The sequence below is a fragment of the Kwoniella dejecticola genome, chromosome 6 (genome assembly GCF_000512565.2).
Source record: "Kwoniella dejecticola CBS 10117 chromosome 6, complete sequence".
Classification (NCBI taxonomy): Eukaryota; Fungi; Basidiomycota; class Tremellomycetes; order Tremellales; family Cryptococcaceae; genus Kwoniella; species Kwoniella dejecticola.
This window is the reverse complement of record NC_089306.1, coordinates 1,972,221-1,987,907: the sequence shown is the minus strand read 5'-3', so window position 1 is coordinate 1,987,907 and position 15,687 is coordinate 1,972,221. Positions and strand designations below refer to the sequence as shown.

Below are 15,687 nucleotides of genomic sequence, written 5' to 3'. Positions count from 1 at the left end.
ATTTCAACCACTACTCCTCTGATTATTGCTCATTGCATCAAATTCACTATCACAAAAAGATACGCAGAGAGAGCAGCACCATGTCATCCTCAGCATGGCCACCAGAGCTCAAGTGAGTTCTACTGGAGTCGACTTAGCTGTGTATTCCGCTGATAAACCTGATCTTCCAGAGCGTGGGTCCAGCAATGCCTCTCGAAAGCGACGGCATCGAACAAAGATGCGGTCAATTCAGAGTTGAAGCAGGTGAGTCCTCTCTGACAGCCAACATCTTACCCAATAAGAATGTACTGATATACTTATTCGTACCAGATGCTCTTCAGAGCGCACGCTGACGGAACGATCAACACGACTGATTGGAGTAAGGTTGAACTAAGCTCGTTAGTTCTGTCTCGTCTGATTTGAGCTCCCGTCCGGGACTGACAGTATCTTCCACTTTAGTCTCAAAGCCCAAGCACAACGAACCACACATGTACCCATACCTCCACGTATAAATATTACGACCACATCTTTCGGTAATCCGGTCCCTCCTCATACGCCCATACCCGTAATCCCTCCAGCTCAAGCAAGTACGTCTTTCAATCCTTCGACTTACTTATCTTCTCCGGCAGCAGGCGGGCCTAGCGTGCAGCCGACTCCAAGTACGTCGGAGAAAAAGAAGAAAAAGAAAAAGTACGTCTATCTCGTCCCGCCTGTCCACCCTTGCCAAGCTGACAAACAGAAAATAGGAATGATGGCAGTGCCAAATCAGCATTCCCTACACCTTACCACTTCACCTCTTCCGCTGAGGAACAGGAAGCCCTTGCTCGTCGAGCAGCTAGGTTTCAGAAGCCTGCTGCCTCCTCTAGCTCAAGCTCAGCGATGGGTGGAGGAGTGGATCGTTGGTTTGTGGATGAAGAGGGGTCGGTCAATGGCTTAGGGATGGTTCCCGGACAGGTAGGCAAGAGGAAAATGCGGGGTAAAGGAGGTTTGGGGTATTCGGGAGACGAGGTCATGGAGGTAGATCCAGTGAGCTGGCTGTGCTACATCGGAAGGCAGAACAAAGCTGAGATATGCGTGCCGGACAGAACGTTATTGATTGGGATAAACATACGATACGAGGGACGAGCACAAAGCTGGAAAAGTCGTATTTGCGATTGACCTCAGTACGTCATGCGAAGCTGGACGGCGTTCAGACAACGAGCTGATCCAAGTGAGCCGTAGGAACCCAATCCAGCTGATGTTCGACCTCTGCATATCTTGCAACAAACGTTGCAACTCCTTAAGCGGAAATGGAAGGATAATCATAATTACGCTTACGCGTTAGATCAGTTCAAGAGTATGAGGCAAGACTTAACAGTGAGAACTCTTTGTTTGTACTTGCTCCTCTCGCGGCTTACCGTTGCCTTTAGGTACAACGTATAAAGAACGATTTCACAGTTGAGGTGTACGAGATTCACGCTCGTATAGCACTTGAAGCGGTGAGTAGTACTGATAATTTTATAGAGTCGAGCTGAGTTCCGTTGCAGAAAGATCTAGGTGAATATAACCAATGTCAGACCATGTTAAGGCAATTGTATGAGCTGGGTATAAAAGGTCATCCACAAGAATTTCTGTCGTACAGAATTATGTATTTGCTACATACTAGGAATCGAAGTGGTGAGTTGCGATTTCGGCCATGGACAAATCTCCTCAGCTCTTCGCAATGTTCAGCTTCTGACCAAGGTTGTGCTCTTCCCAGATATGGCCACACTGCTGGCTCAGCTAACATCGACCGAAAAGTCCGATCCTGGTGTCAAACATGCCCTAGACGTGCACGCGGCATTGGCAACGTCAAATTATGTGCGATTTTTCAGACTGTTTACGACCGCTCCGAATATGAGCGGATACATTATGGACCATTTTGTGGAACGAGAAAGGATAGCGGCTTTGGCAATCATGTCAAAAGGGTGAGTGCTTTCGTCATAGTCAGCATCAGCGTCAGCATCAGCCTTATTGCCTTTCATTCTGCTTACAACACTGATGTTTTGGGCTTTAGATTCATGACCCTCACTCTCACTTACATCACAACGACATTAGCATTCGATTCCGAGGAAGAAAGCGATGCCTTTTTACAAGATCATAACGCAGCAGTATACGTCCCGTCTCAATCGACAAATCAGTCGAATAATCATTGGAAGCCTATCAAGCCGCCTCCGCTGCACGAGCGCGTATGGGATTGCAAGAAAGCCCACGCCGCTTGCGCTGCGGGTATAAGCAAGTACAGAGTGGTGGACCTCAAAGGACAGGTTGATTAAACAGTTTTCGCTAACGGCTGAATGAAACGAGGACGAATGAAGGTAATGTGCGTCTTTTCTCTTCAACTCCGATCTCGCTCCAGTTTGCACGTCCGTCTTGGCAAATTCACAAGGTTCGTTCGACGATAATGAGGAAGAATCAGTCTCAGCTATCTTTTGTATATCGTATACCATACAACGGGTTTCATACCCATGAATCCATTGTGTCGTCTTTGCCTCAATACTTTGCTCTGTACGTCCATCACGAGCGCAAAGATCATCTGTCCTATCTTATCTTCTCCTGCTCCCTAGCAGTCAAGAGGGTTCGATGATCAGCGGGCGCAATAGAAGGATGATGAGGGTGAGACACTCACAAAGCTGCTGCCCTTTAGCTACATGAGATTCCCTGTGGCGATTGCCAGAGTGACGGAGAAGATACCGAACAACGTCCATGCCTTGCCTAACTTCAAGTGACCAAAGCTCGTTCCCGTCGTGCTTGATTCGCATATAGCGATCGTATCGTTGGGAATACTGATGAATTCTAACTTTGAGAAATTACCAAGCTTGCAGTCGAAAAGCGCACAATTAGTCGTTGCTTTGGTAAATACCGAACCTTCAAGCTGGGAGCAGACATCGTAATTCTGGGTCGTATTTGAGAAGACGCAGTGTCCAGGAGTTACTTGTAAGCAGAGGATGTTCCCGCTCATGGTGGATGGGAACAACGATGTCTGAAATATACCCGGGTCGAGGGAAGTATCGAATCACTGTCGAATCCTCGGAGTTGTTCTTTATATGGTATTAGATCAATTGGACCGTGATGAGAGATATGTATATGTCAAAGGTAGGGTCTGTCTGTCTTGATCTCACCATTACATGTGGATATTTGGATAGCCATATTGAACGTTGGACAGTAAAACGGTTATCCGGTACAGACGACGGCACAGCCCATTCACCGGTACCTGACGCCTCAGATCTCAAGCTCAAGCAAGCCTTCTGAACTCTCTTTCGGGCACTCTCTTATCTACTCTCCTATCTACCAGGTCATTGCATTGCGCTGCAAGCTTTACCTCCGGAGGCCGTAACGGACTTCGAGCGGTGATGTGCCTGAATTCAGAATCCGCTGTTTTATTATTTTACAGTTGACTACATGTTGAGATCCGCAAGACCAGGCACGTGGCGCTGTCTCACTAAGACGAGATTGTTTTTTCACGTTTTCGCTCCTACTTTTCTGGGATTCGCGATACCGCAACTGCAAAGTGGCATGTTTGGTGATGAATTCGCATCGTGCTATGGCAAAGTACAAGTAGATTGATTTGATTTTAGCAGTCGTCGACGAGGATCAGATACACAAGGGTCCGATAAGGAAATGATGCCATGCAGATAGGGGATTTTGGAGCCGTGTGCCTGTGCCTCGCGGGCATGGGCAATGACAACGGAACACGTGAGAGCGCGTCTGACTTTCGTTTGTGTCGTCGACAACCTAAATGTCAAACGTCAAAAGCAGCTCAGCGTGACCTTCCAGTCTCAGGACGGCGGTACCCAGATCGTGACCAGTGAAAGCTCGGCGGCGGTAAGGTCTGGCACAAGGTACCTCCGTGCGCCTGCATGTGAGACATTGCATGCTTTGTTTTGAGAATCGGCCATGCTCTTGCGGCAGCTGGACGTCAAGCAATCGCATCGGCAAACATTGCCGGCTATATAAGGGTGGTTACCTGATCTCGACTGACTTCTGTCGAGCAGCCATTCAGCTTGCCTTTGAACACAACTTACTGCTTTTGACTTGACTCCCACTACTAGGTCCGTAGCATTCTACCTTTACACACACACGCACAGACACACAATATGTACAACCTTCGAACCCACTTCTCTCAGAGGTTCATCCTTGCCACATGCCTCACTTTCTTTGCACTTTGCGTCACCTCATCTCCTGTCCCGGAACCCTCCGCCAGCAGCCTCACCCCTTCTGATACTCTCTCGATTTCGCCCCCATCTCCAGTTGTAGATTGGCTCGACGCCGCTGATGTTGGGCAAGACTTCATCTATGGTAGCAGCGTCTTTATCGTGGACGACATTGTAGACATCCCCTCGAACTCAAGTACGAAGCGAGAGACTGCCCCACAAACCACCTGGTACACCCAAGTCAACGTCGATCGTACTGGAACGTGGTCCGACTGCTGGGCGACCGCATCCAGCTGTGCCTATGGCGACAACGCTCCAGCGGGTGGAAGCACAACCATCGGGACCTCATACTCGCGAAGCTTCTCAATCTCGTTCGGCCTGGACGCTGGTCTTGCTTCCAACGTAGAAGGCGTCATCAACGGCAATGGGGGTTTGAACCTCGGCTTTCAGTGGACTAGATCATGGACGTGGTCCGTTTCGTACACTTGTAACGTCAACTCCCAAGTGCATGTCGGACAGATATTCGCCCGACCAAAATTCGGCTGGGCAGACACTGCAACGAGAAAATGCTCCAACAACTATATCCAGGGGACCCAGTGTGGTGGCTGGACCTTCGGTCATATCGATTTCCCTCTCAAATCGCAAGGTATGCCTACACTTGAACCAGGATGCAGTCAAGGATGGAACAATGTTCATTGCAACGTTCCAGTAGGCACGAAATATTGCTAGACAGCTCTTTCATGCGACCAACAATTGCGTCAGGCTATGCCCTTGAACTCCGACCGCGTCCGGGAACTCCACCTGCCTGCCTTACTAAACCAACACAACTGCCAAGATTGAGCCTATGACTGCAAAGACGAATAGAATTATCATGGAAGAGATGCAGGGATTCACAGAGAGAGGAGAAAGCTCCAATATGAACGACAGATGGATTGGAAAGGGTCAAGTGAGCTTGGTAGGACGGAAGCAGGAATCCAGATGGTTAGACAGAACAACAAGTAGAAATGGGGAAGCAGGATGTCGTTTCAATCAATAGAATACTGTTTGCAAAATGTTCACTCTGTGTTCGCTTCATTGCCATGCTGATTGATCCCGTTGTGGTAGTGGTCTTACCCGTGATTGTGCAATGTGAGACCGAGATTTACAAATTCATACGAAGCATTATTATGATTGATCCCCACCGGGTAATCGTCCGGATTAGAGGCTCTGCGAGTTCTGATGAAGAATGTGACAGTAATGATTCAGGGGAGATACACAACTCAACATGGGACACCACTAACGATGGATGGGTGGTAGGATGTGATTTCAGTGAAATTTGAGAATCGTAGGATCAAAGATTGCAGGTGTTACGTCCGTGGCGGTGCTGTATTGTTCATTTGCGTAATGATGAAGCGGGTGTAAGCCAAGGGAAAATCAACGCAAATTAACAGACTGGACGGAAACCTGGCAAATGTTAGGACTTTTAGGGGATGGAATAATGAAGGGTGTGAGAAGGAGTCGAAGGGTATGTGAAGGAAAGATAAAAGTCAGGATCAGCAGGAGTTTTGCATTTTTGTGCGGAGTCATTCGAGTCGAAAAGTGGGCATTTGGAGAGATTGGAGGCATCCGGAAATCTACGCCTCATCTTGATGTGAGTTTTGAAATTGTCCGTCTTTCTTGGCTGGAGTATCGTTTCGAGTATATCGAGTTCGTAACATGATAGAAGCTTAAGGGTTGATGGGAGCGGCCCTCAGGTATATTTCGGACAACTTCTACTATAATGATCGCCATTCTGCAGCCTTCATTGCGATCATCTCTTTGTGGCTGGTTCTTGGTGGTTGCGAGTCTGTTCCTCCGCTCATAGTGGTAGTGCACTTAAGCGAATCTCCCAGACTGGGGTTGCTGGGGGAGAGACTAGCGTCGGGACCTTCTTTGACCACAACATGAGCTACTTGAGTGTGGTACATCTGAGCGAGTCCAAGACTACTGTCGGAAGCGGTTTGTAGAGATGATTGAGTAAATGGAGCTGTCTTCGGAACAAACTGCTGCATCTGGCATGATCAGCACCGTGCACCTTGTAATTGCTATCTATCCCTCCATACCGGAAGACCATTTCATGCATGCCATTATACATGACCGGGAGATTGCTTAGCATCACAGAGCTTACCATTGTTGGCATGCAGCATAGCCGCGTTGTAGTGGATCTGTATGAGCGGAAACCCTTCGATGTCATGGGGTTTGAGGTTGTGGGACATAGCCAGGATCGACTTTCGCATTTTCCGTCTTAGTTCTGCTCAAAGTCCCTGTGCATCCATCACCGGGTTTGCGCCATATCTTTACACCACGCCGCGAAGCTTCGGTCACGCTCATATGGTCGTTCATGAAGCCTGGATCCCTTCTACCCTCTCCATGTAAGGCAATCACATGTTTGAAGGATCCGATGGTGATCTACGCAAGGCAAACAAATCCGCAGGCATATACCAGCAGGTTTGCATGAAATGGAAAGTATGGACTGAAGTCGTAACCTCGAAGAAATCCTTTACGGGAAGGGCTTAATCCTCGAAACCGAAAGAGCGGGAAGCTAAGTGACCCTGAAATGACAGTGGTAAAATGTTCCGAGACATGGTCAAACCGCCTTGTACTTTTTTATCTATTATGTATCACGCATCCTCTCTGACGACACCTACGTATCGGCTTCAACTGAACCTGAAAATCTGTTGGACCTTGCGAAGCGGGAAACGGAGTACCCACTACCGAAAAATGATCATCATCTAGCTTCAGGAGGACAGCCGTAAGCTGTCAGAATAGCAAAAATATGTCCGAGCTCCTGAATGGACGGGCTGACGAAGTATGTATGCTCTGACCTCTGACCTGATTCTCCCTCTCTTCAGCCTGGTAGAGACTTAGAGCTCCATGGAGAACGGAGACAGGGAAACATAGGATGACGGGACGATAGAGCTTCTAATTTCAGTCTTCCAGTCTTCCAGTCTCTTGGCTCGCTCAGCCTGGGCTGTGTTGATAGTCGTAATCGCGATCCGAATCAATTGAAAGATTGAAAGGAACAAAAACGCTCAATACCGATCTGATTCTCTGCCTGACCTGGCGCAGGCTGAACTTCCCATGACCTCCTTCTCAACATGCTTATTCGTTTCAGGTGTAGTATGAGGGATCATCATCTAGTACCGAGACAAGGTACCAGTAACAACAACAAAGAACCGAGTATGAAGCTTCAGGTGGTCAGCAATGACATGCTGATGACGCTGAGAGGACATTGTAAATTTGACTAACTGATCTGATTCTTGCTCATGCTCTTCATCTATCTATCATGTTTTGACGGATCTTTCATCTAGTCTACTACAGCGAGGAAACAGCAACAAGCGCAACAACCACAATAACAACAACAGCAACAACAGCAAAACAGCAATAACATCAATAATAAACGACGACGAACCAGACTTCCGTTCGCCTGGTATTGTCTGACTTCGCGCTAATCAGCGAATCACACTGCGACCACACTCCTCGTCCAATAACAAAACAGCTGGAGATCATAGAGTCTAGCAAGAGACTAGAAGCAAATTGCGAAGATGTCATCGAGACACCTCTCCCGCTCGACGGTAGTATGCCTGTCCTTCTTCTCTTTTATTGCCATGATCACCTTCTTCAAATTCTCGCCCAATGGTGAGAACCTCTTATCATGGACGAGCGAGACATTCGACCTAGACTTGAGCTTCAGCTTGGATGCTCTCACGCCTAAGCCACCGCTGTTCGACTGGGAGATAGATCCGGATATCACGGATCATATCACTTACAACGAGCGGGAGATCACCAAACTCAGAAGCTGTATGGCCCAGGGGAATTGTAGGAGGAATCAGGAGAAAGTGGTTCTGGCCTTTGCGCATACTTGGCCGCAAGCTATTGTGAGTCATCTAATCCACCTGTGTGCCCACTTTTATATACAGAGTGAGCTGGTTGAGCTGGAGCTGAATGTTGTGATGCATGGGGTCAGATTGACGGATGGAGAGGTGGAGAAGGTGTATGGTGAGTACCAGCGTAAAATTTCCGTCGTGGCTTGAGATGGGCGTTGACGAAAGGTTGGAATTTTTGTAGGGCCATGTCGATGTTTCGCGCGATGAGGGAGCTGGGGTACACGGTCTTGATCGGCATGAATGGATGGGGTCAGTTCGTTGGACAGACTAGGCTGTTCGCTCTTGGTTCAATGCGACATGTGCTAATGTGAGCATTTCGTCATGCGCAATGTTCAGAGGAGACATTAGCGCATTATAGGATGTTCCCGGACCAAGTGAAAGTGATCATCAAGTCAGCCTGGATAGACGATTGTATCAAGAATCCAGCATGTATCAAGAGCGATATCAACTTGACAGGTATACCAAGGTGGAAACGTGAGTTTGTTGAATAACTACGATGAGGCAGATTTGAGAAGAAGTCCAAATAGCTGATAATGTCTGCTTTTTGCGTAGTGTAAGTTCGCGTGTCCCTCCGTATACTGCGGCAATTCGGTGTCTACTCTGGGAAAATAGGAGAATAGTCGGTCGTTTTCGGCTGACATGGTCAACTATGCAGATTCGCGATGAACTTCTTCCCGGATGAACATACTCGATTCGGACTGGATTACAAGTGGATCATTCATGCAGATCGACATTTCAAGGGACAAGAAGAAACTGAAAAGTTGCAGTATATTGGGTGAGTCAGAGTACCCGCTAGACGACTGTCGTCGTAGCCTGTCTGTCATCAAGCTAGCCCGATTTCTGACGAATTGGAATGTGGTGTATGTAGGTACTCGTTCGAAGAAGAATGCAAGAAAAGGCCCTTCGTACCTCACAAACAACGCCCGATGGCATCCTGGATCCTCGCTAAGCAGGCTACCTGTGAGTCGGTCACCTCGTCTTTGCTTCTTCCCCATCATCATGAATAGTTTCCTTCCTGAGGTGAGCGGGAACGAATACTCATGGTTTTGTGGGGACAATGCAGTATTTCATCTGAGTACGGTCGAGACGGCATTCAATAAATCGTATTTTGAATTAGCATCGCAAGAGCCTGGATTGGAGGACATGAGCTTCAGAGGCGCCTATCAAGTGAATGGCGAATATATGAAGGTGAGCAGAACAACGAGTTGAAACCTGATCAAGGTCAAAGTGTCAAAGAGAGAAGTATCCGTGCTGACAAGATGGCGATCTTGATCGTAGAACTGGATACATGATTCCCCCGTACAAGCCTTGAACGGCGTCGTTAATCTTGGTAAAATTGGTCCAGAGGAATTTGGCGATGAAGTTGCCAATGCGAGAATGATGATTGGTGTTGGTAATCCCGCTTTGTCTCCTTCGCCGTACCTTGCCTTATGTTCTGTGAGTCCGCTTTGCTTGTCTCGAACTCGTTCGTATTTCGTCACCTCTACAAGCCCGATCATGGTCAATAGTTCTCACCTATAATCCCTGCGTCGGTGAATGAGCTGACTGACGTGCATGTGTCGTCCTTCCATCTCAGGGCACACCGTTCTTGAATCCGATCAAAAGCTGGGATCTGGAACACCCAGATGATCGGTCCAAGTGGGTTTCGCAGCACAATTATCTGAAATGGCTCGATCCACCGTGAGTCATTTCCGTTCGTCTTGCGACTAACCCTTCCTTACATTTCACTCCTACGAGGAAAGCCACGCCACAATGGAATCAGGCTGATACCTTGAGATTGGCCGGGTGAGTAGATACGTATACAACGTCCCAGCACACGATTACGAAGGCTTCGTCTCAGCCATTAAATCAGCCATACACAGTCCGCCAACTAAGAGATATATCGATCCGCCTATGACCCTCGACGGGGTTCGCAAGCGGGTCGAGAGGTTAGTAGAAACTGATTGGAGGGCTATAGCGAAGGAATATATGGAAGAACGAATTGCCGAAGGAGCTACATATGTGAGTGATATCGTGTCCTCCCCAGCTGCAAAATACACATAAGCAGTATGCTGATTCCCGGCTGGCCAACGCAGACATGGACTCTGTGATGATTGGACATCTTGATCATTGCCATATCATGCTATGCATACACGTTGTATATTAGGCCACCTGACTTCATTGTATCCCATGAGGTGCGAAGAATCTTAACATAACCTCAATTTTGATCGGTAAACATTTGTCCAAGAGCCGACTAACTGGGCGGTGCGCCACCACCAACACCTTCTCCACCTGCACCTCCTCCCGCTCCGCCTCCACCTTGATTTTGGGTACTATCTCCTGCACCTGCTCCTGCTTCAGCGCCTCCTTCAGTTCCACCGGCTGCACTACTTCTCCTGCCGCCTCTCGCTGCCCCCTTGGCCCCGGCACGAGCCGTTGTTCCTCGCGGTCGTTTCAGCAATCGTCCTCGTTCAGCCGAGCCCTGTATTCGAGCGATTATATCCCCTTGAGCTGAGCTCTCCCCAGTTCCTTCGGTTGCCACTTCTCCTTCTTCCAATGGTCTTTTAGTGCCACCCGTCGGCGAAATCGGGTTTGCTGCAGGCGTAGGAGCTGGTGCTGACGGTGTACTAGCTTGATTTAGCGTTGCGTTGACAGCTACAAGAATCTCGATATATCAGCTTTTCCTTATTCTGAGTTGGACAAGCAAATGCAGGCTGAACTCACTGCTTAATACTGAATTCGGTCGAGCTGCCGCTCCTCCTCTCGTAGTACCTCTGACAGTTCCCTTTGCTCGTGATCGCGGTGCGCCTTGAGAGGGCGAAGCAGTCGTAGACGTCGTGCCTTCAGCCGTTGTAGGTGTTTGAGCTTGTGCTGTGTTAGGCTGTTGGGTAGATTGCGGTTGGAAAGCACCAGCAGCAGCTGATAATCCAGTCGCAGGGGTGGTCACGCCAAAGGCACTCTTCACTGGCGTCGGAGTGGGAGCTGCTAGTGTACTTGCGGGTGCAGAAGTTCCGGAAGCAGCTTCCAGCTTCTTCTCAACTTCGGCTTTTTGCCTTTCCAGGGTCTTCCTACTGATCTCCGCAGTCTTGACTTGTCTCTCCAAAGCCTTCACTTTGGTGGTCAATTCTTCTACTTGTCCTTTCAGTGTCGTAGCTTCTTGTTGCACCGTTTCGGATCGCGCTTTGACAGCTTCTTGAACTTTGTTTTCGAATTGAGCCTTTAGCTCAGCTTCCTTGGCTTGAAGATCTCCAGAATCGCCTGTGCCTGCTGTGGCTCGCACGGCTTCCAAAGCTTTGGTGTGTTCGGCGATCAACTCAGCTTCTCGAGCTTTGACAGCTTGATCTATCCTGGCTTGATCGACCCCGCCCTCAGCAGCACCTGCAGCATTAGATGTAGTAGAGCCGGAGGCTTCGAGGTCCGAGATCTTCTTCTCGAGTTCAGTTACTTTGGCTTGCATCGTGTCGACAGTGGATTGAGCGGAATTTCGCTCGGCAGTGAGTTGATCCAAACGCGCTTTCATGGAAGCATTGACTCGGTTGACTCGAGTGACATTATCGGCGTATCGCTATGAGATCCGTCAGCTGAGGTCAGGAATCTAGTGGCACCATTTGCTCACTTGATCACCTTCGTCTTTCTCTTTCTGCAATTGCTCCACTTTGGCAGTGAGCTCAGTCCGCTCGGCGTCCGTCAATGCTCCACCTTCCGTGCTTGTAGTCGCCGTTGTTGCTCCGCCAGCAGAAGCGGCAGCTTGAGCTTTGGCCTCTTCGAGTTCCTTTTGAGTGTGTTCGAGCTTCTGCTGCAGGGCAGCAAGCTATCATTGGGTCGACCATCAGCTGACTCCCACGTGTGAAGAGATATTTGATCGAGGAATCACACACCTCAACCGATTTGTCTGGGACGGCTGGCACAGTACCACTCTGAGCTTTGGTCAACTCGGACTGTAATCGTTGCACCGTATTCTCTTTCAACCCATTGACTCTTTCAGCTTCAGTCAATTTCTTCTCGATCTCTCCGATCTTAGATTTATTTTCCTCAATTTCCTTATTCAAGCTGTCTATTTTCTCGGAGACCTCTTTGATTTCTTTGTCTTTGGCTTCCAGTGCTTGGGTATGTGATTGAGCAGTAGAAGCCTGAGTTTCGGTCAAGGTATCCGCTCGCCTCTTCCAATTGATACCGATCCTGTACCGGCTGTCAGATTCGGCCTTCAGTCGCTCTACCTCCGCTTGTAGGGTTTTGATCTCTTCCGAACGGGTGTTGGCCAGTGCATCTGACGCCTCTTTCTCTGCTCTGACAGATGAGGTGGCTGCATCCAACCGGGAATCGAAATCTGCTACTTTCGCTTCGGCGGTTCGAGTCTCCGAACGAGCTTGTTCAATTTGACTACGAAGTGCGGTACTGTATCAAGAGGTTCGCTGTCAATGATTGTCGAGGCTGTGAGACCTCGTGCGGGATAGCTCACGCTTCTCGTTGTAATTCCTCAATCCTCTTCTCCAACTGCCCTCTCTCCTCAGACCGACTCTTCTCAGCCTCCGTAGCGACATTCTTGAGATTGTCAATGAGCTGTTGCAATTTGACTCGTTCAGACTGAACTTGAGCGAAATCGGATTGCAATCGACTTTCGGTACTCTGCACAGTCGCATTAGCTTTCTCTGGGGACACCGCAGAATAGGGTTTACTGACCTTCCATTGCTCTTTCTCCGCTCTCAGCAGGGCTGTCTCATTCCTCAACCTGTCTGCCTCGGCCTGACGAGTCGCAACTTGCTCGAGGGCCTGCATGCGTCGCGGATTAGCTTTACACCCTCAGACGATTTGTGAGAGCCGACTCACACCACGTTGTTCGCTGTGAGCTTGGGAGATAGCATTTTGCAATTGCCTATACTGAGTCTCGAGATTGGTGTATTCCTGCTTCTGCAGAGCATTTGCCTCGTTGAGCATACGTAATTGTTCTACCCGATCCGCAAAGCATCAGCTGTCCGCTTGGATGAGGGGAATGAAGCTGTTTCTGAGATGGACTAACCCTCAAGTAACCCAACTTTTGCCTCGGCTCTCGCTTTCTCCACCTCAGCCGCGCCTATTTGCTCAGTCTTGACTTTGATTTCCTCTTTCGCCTCCTTGACCTCCACATCGGCTTTGTTCTTCACCAAATCCAACTCAGTCTGCAGGGCTGTGATGTTCTGCTGATGAGGGGCGTCTGTTCCATCATCAAATGGTCCCGATGTCGAGCTGTTCCACCTGAGTCCTTCTCCTTTAGCTAGCAACTTGCTGAATAAATCACGCTCTCTCGTAGCTTCGTTGATCTTCTTCTGAGCATCCAGTAATTGTGAGTGAAGTTTGGTGATTGTCTCGGTTGCAGCGTCCAAGCTTGCGCCCGTATCCACGTCATCTTGAGCGGCACTAGCTCTTGTAATTTCCCTTTGATCCAGCTTCGCCATCAGACTTCTAGTAAGTTTGAGCAGCTTTTGATTCTGCTGTTGTAGCGATCTGATAGACCTGAACTCCAGCAAATGATCGGTTATGATGTCTCCGTCCACCGTCGAATTGCCGTCCATCGATACGCTAGCAAGCGAAGGATCGTCCCGCACGGCAATTTGCCGGATCAAGCTCTGAACTTGACGGGATAAGTCATCGACAGTGGTCTGAAGAGATGTGACCTCCTCTCGATGGTGTGTCGCGGCGGCGTTGAGTGATTTGACTTGATTATCGTGAGCATCCCGAGAGGCGATTACAGCAGCTAACTCCGCAGCCAGCGCATTCGCTCTTTCGATAGCTCGACCATGCTCAGCAGCTTGTTCATCGAGCAAAGGTTTCTACAACAGTTCCATCAGTTGTCAGAGTACAGTGATGGACGATCAACATACCTTCTCAGCGATATCCTGACCAATCTCGTCCAGCAAGCCTGTCAATCTAGCCACCTCATTCTCAGCAGCCCGCAATTTCCCCTCTTGGATGGTATAATCGGTGTAGAACTGGGTGTATGTCTTCCCGCTAGCTTTCATACCACCTGCTAAAGCTGCTGCCGGACTGATATCACTTCCTTCACCCCCAGCTAGTGCTAGGCGCTCAACAACAATCTTGAGATCTTCTGCACGCTTCTCAGATTCTCTTCGTGACCTTTCCTCTTTCTTCCATTTCTCTTCCCAGCTCTTCTCCTTCTCTCCGCACGCTTCAGCCATTCTTTCCAGCTCGGCTTCTCGCTCATTCACTGTCGATCTAGCTTCTTCGCCCCTCTTTTCTAGTATACGATTTTCTTCCATCAATTGGTGGAACTCCATGGAGACGGAGGCTTTCTTGGCTGCCGCCGCGGAAGTCAGGGTAGCGATATTGGCGTGAGCTTCGGACAGTCGTTGAGATTGATCATTGTATGTGCGTTGTAGAGAACGGTACGAGTTTTCGACGGAGGTCAGTCGGGTGAGGAGAATTTCGTTCTCGGAGCGGGTTTGAGACTGCTCGGCTTGCTGTAAGGACATTCACAGTCAGACGGGGACACTCTGCGAGGGACAGACGCTGCTGACCTTCTCGGCCCTATATCGTCCAAATCTTTCCTCAACGTCGGCAACAGCTTTACTGAGATGTAGCACTTCTGCTCGAGCGCTTTCTAAGGCCTGAACACTTCGCTTTTCGTTGAACTGTTCAGAAGTGAGTCAGCTGTCTAGACCTCGGGGTTTATGCGATGGTGTCAGCTGGCTCACCTTAGCAGTCTCCGTGGTCATACGCAATTCCGAAACTTCGACATCAAGTTGCGCAATCTTGGCGGATGAGTCGGTCTTCTGAGCCCGAAGAGCATACAGTTCCTCTGTTATGATAAGATCAGCTTATGGATTGCTATCGATACGAGCAAGTGCTAGCTGACGAGTATTTTTATTGGATCGCTGTTGTAACCTCTCGGTCTCGTCGAAAAGCTCTTTCTTCTCTCTTTCGATCGCCTGCAATGGGAGAATCAGCCTGGAAGAGTTCATAAGCGATGCTAGATGAACAGCTCACATCTATCCTAGTCTGCAGCACTGACAACTCCGATGTCGACTTATGATGCGATGACTGGAGTGCGGAAAGTTGCGTTCGAAGCTGATTCGTGGTCGATACTGATATGTGACAGTCAGCTTTGATGTTCAATAAGATGATATGCGACACCTAATGTAGCACATCACTCACCAGCACCCTCTTTGTCATTCTCCAGAGCGGCTTTCTCTTTCTTGACTTTATCAATCTCCTCTTCCAGCTGTCTGACTTTACGCTGTGCATCAGCCAAAGCCTGCTCTTGCTCTACTTGACGCCTTATTTCGTCCGACGTCGACTGGGCAGTCGCGGCAGGAGGAGCTGGAAGCCCGGCAGTACCGTCCGCCGGGGGCTGTTCGGTATCCATCTTGTTGGGAGATCTCGCTCGCCGGGGAGAGACGTGATGTGCCCCTCGTCACGCGAGAGATGAATGAAGCTGGACGAGGATGAAAGAGGCTGAAGGGGGAAGAAGAAGAAAGTGATTAATGAGGACGCGATGTGTTATAACAAACTAGTATACCTTAGTTGAGTCACCCATTTATCACGTGGTTGTCATGATGTCACCATGTGCGTTTGGGTGTCTGTGCGTGTATACATTGTCATTTCATTGAAAAAACGAAAACACGCCATGGATTCATGGATTTATGCTTGAATTGCTT

The 15,687-nt window shown here is 49.0% G+C and overlaps 4 protein-coding genes across 4 annotated transcripts; 3 read left to right on the top strand and 1 right to left on the bottom strand.

Annotated features, from left to right (window-relative positions):
• Positions 1-80: 80 nt before the first annotated feature.
• On the top strand, positions 81-2,273 carry I303_105606 (uncharacterized protein; the record flags this gene model as incomplete). Its single annotated transcript, XM_065969202.1, has 11 exons — positions 81-112; positions 171-243; positions 310-377; positions 439-669; positions 726-1,005; positions 1,065-1,142; positions 1,201-1,335; positions 1,389-1,457; positions 1,506-1,635; positions 1,718-1,925; positions 2,015-2,273. The coding sequence occupies 11 exons, from the start codon at positions 81-83 to the stop codon at positions 2,271-2,273; spliced, it is 1,563 nt and encodes a 520-aa protein (XP_065825274.1).
• A 1,821-nt stretch (positions 2,274-4,094) lies between these two features.
• On the top strand, positions 4,095-4,880 carry I303_105605 (uncharacterized protein; the record flags this gene model as incomplete). The annotated part of the gene is made up of 1 exon (XM_018408246.1): positions 4,095-4,880. The coding sequence occupies one exon, from the start codon at positions 4,095-4,097 to the stop codon at positions 4,878-4,880; it is 786 nt and encodes a 261-aa protein (XP_018261937.1).
• Positions 4,881-7,714: 2,834 nt separating this feature from the next.
• Positions 7,715-10,146, top strand: I303_105604 (uncharacterized protein; the record flags this gene model as incomplete). The annotated part of the gene is made up of 11 exons (XM_065969201.1): positions 7,715-8,047; positions 8,137-8,168; positions 8,238-8,305; positions 8,393-8,534; positions 8,712-8,831; positions 8,925-9,016; positions 9,120-9,244; positions 9,335-9,493; positions 9,633-9,736; positions 9,850-10,057; positions 10,132-10,146. 11 exons carry the CDS (start codon positions 7,715-7,717, stop codon positions 10,144-10,146), a joined length of 1,398 nt encoding a protein of 465 aa, XP_065825273.1.
• Positions 10,147-10,289: 143 nt separating this feature from the next.
• On the bottom strand, positions 10,290-15,395 carry I303_105603 (uncharacterized protein; the record flags this gene model as incomplete). Its single annotated transcript, XM_065969200.1, has 15 exons — positions 10,290-10,354; positions 10,427-10,690; positions 10,760-11,600; positions 11,652-11,846; positions 11,914-12,430; positions 12,495-12,661; positions 12,716-12,805; positions 12,863-12,981; positions 13,053-13,842; positions 13,894-14,490; positions 14,548-14,661; positions 14,725-14,828; positions 14,886-14,958; positions 15,017-15,114; positions 15,185-15,395. The coding sequence occupies 15 exons, from the start codon at positions 15,393-15,395 to the stop codon at positions 10,290-10,292; spliced, it is 4,245 nt and encodes a 1,414-aa protein (XP_065825272.1).
• Between the last annotated feature and the right edge of the window lie 292 nt (positions 15,396-15,687).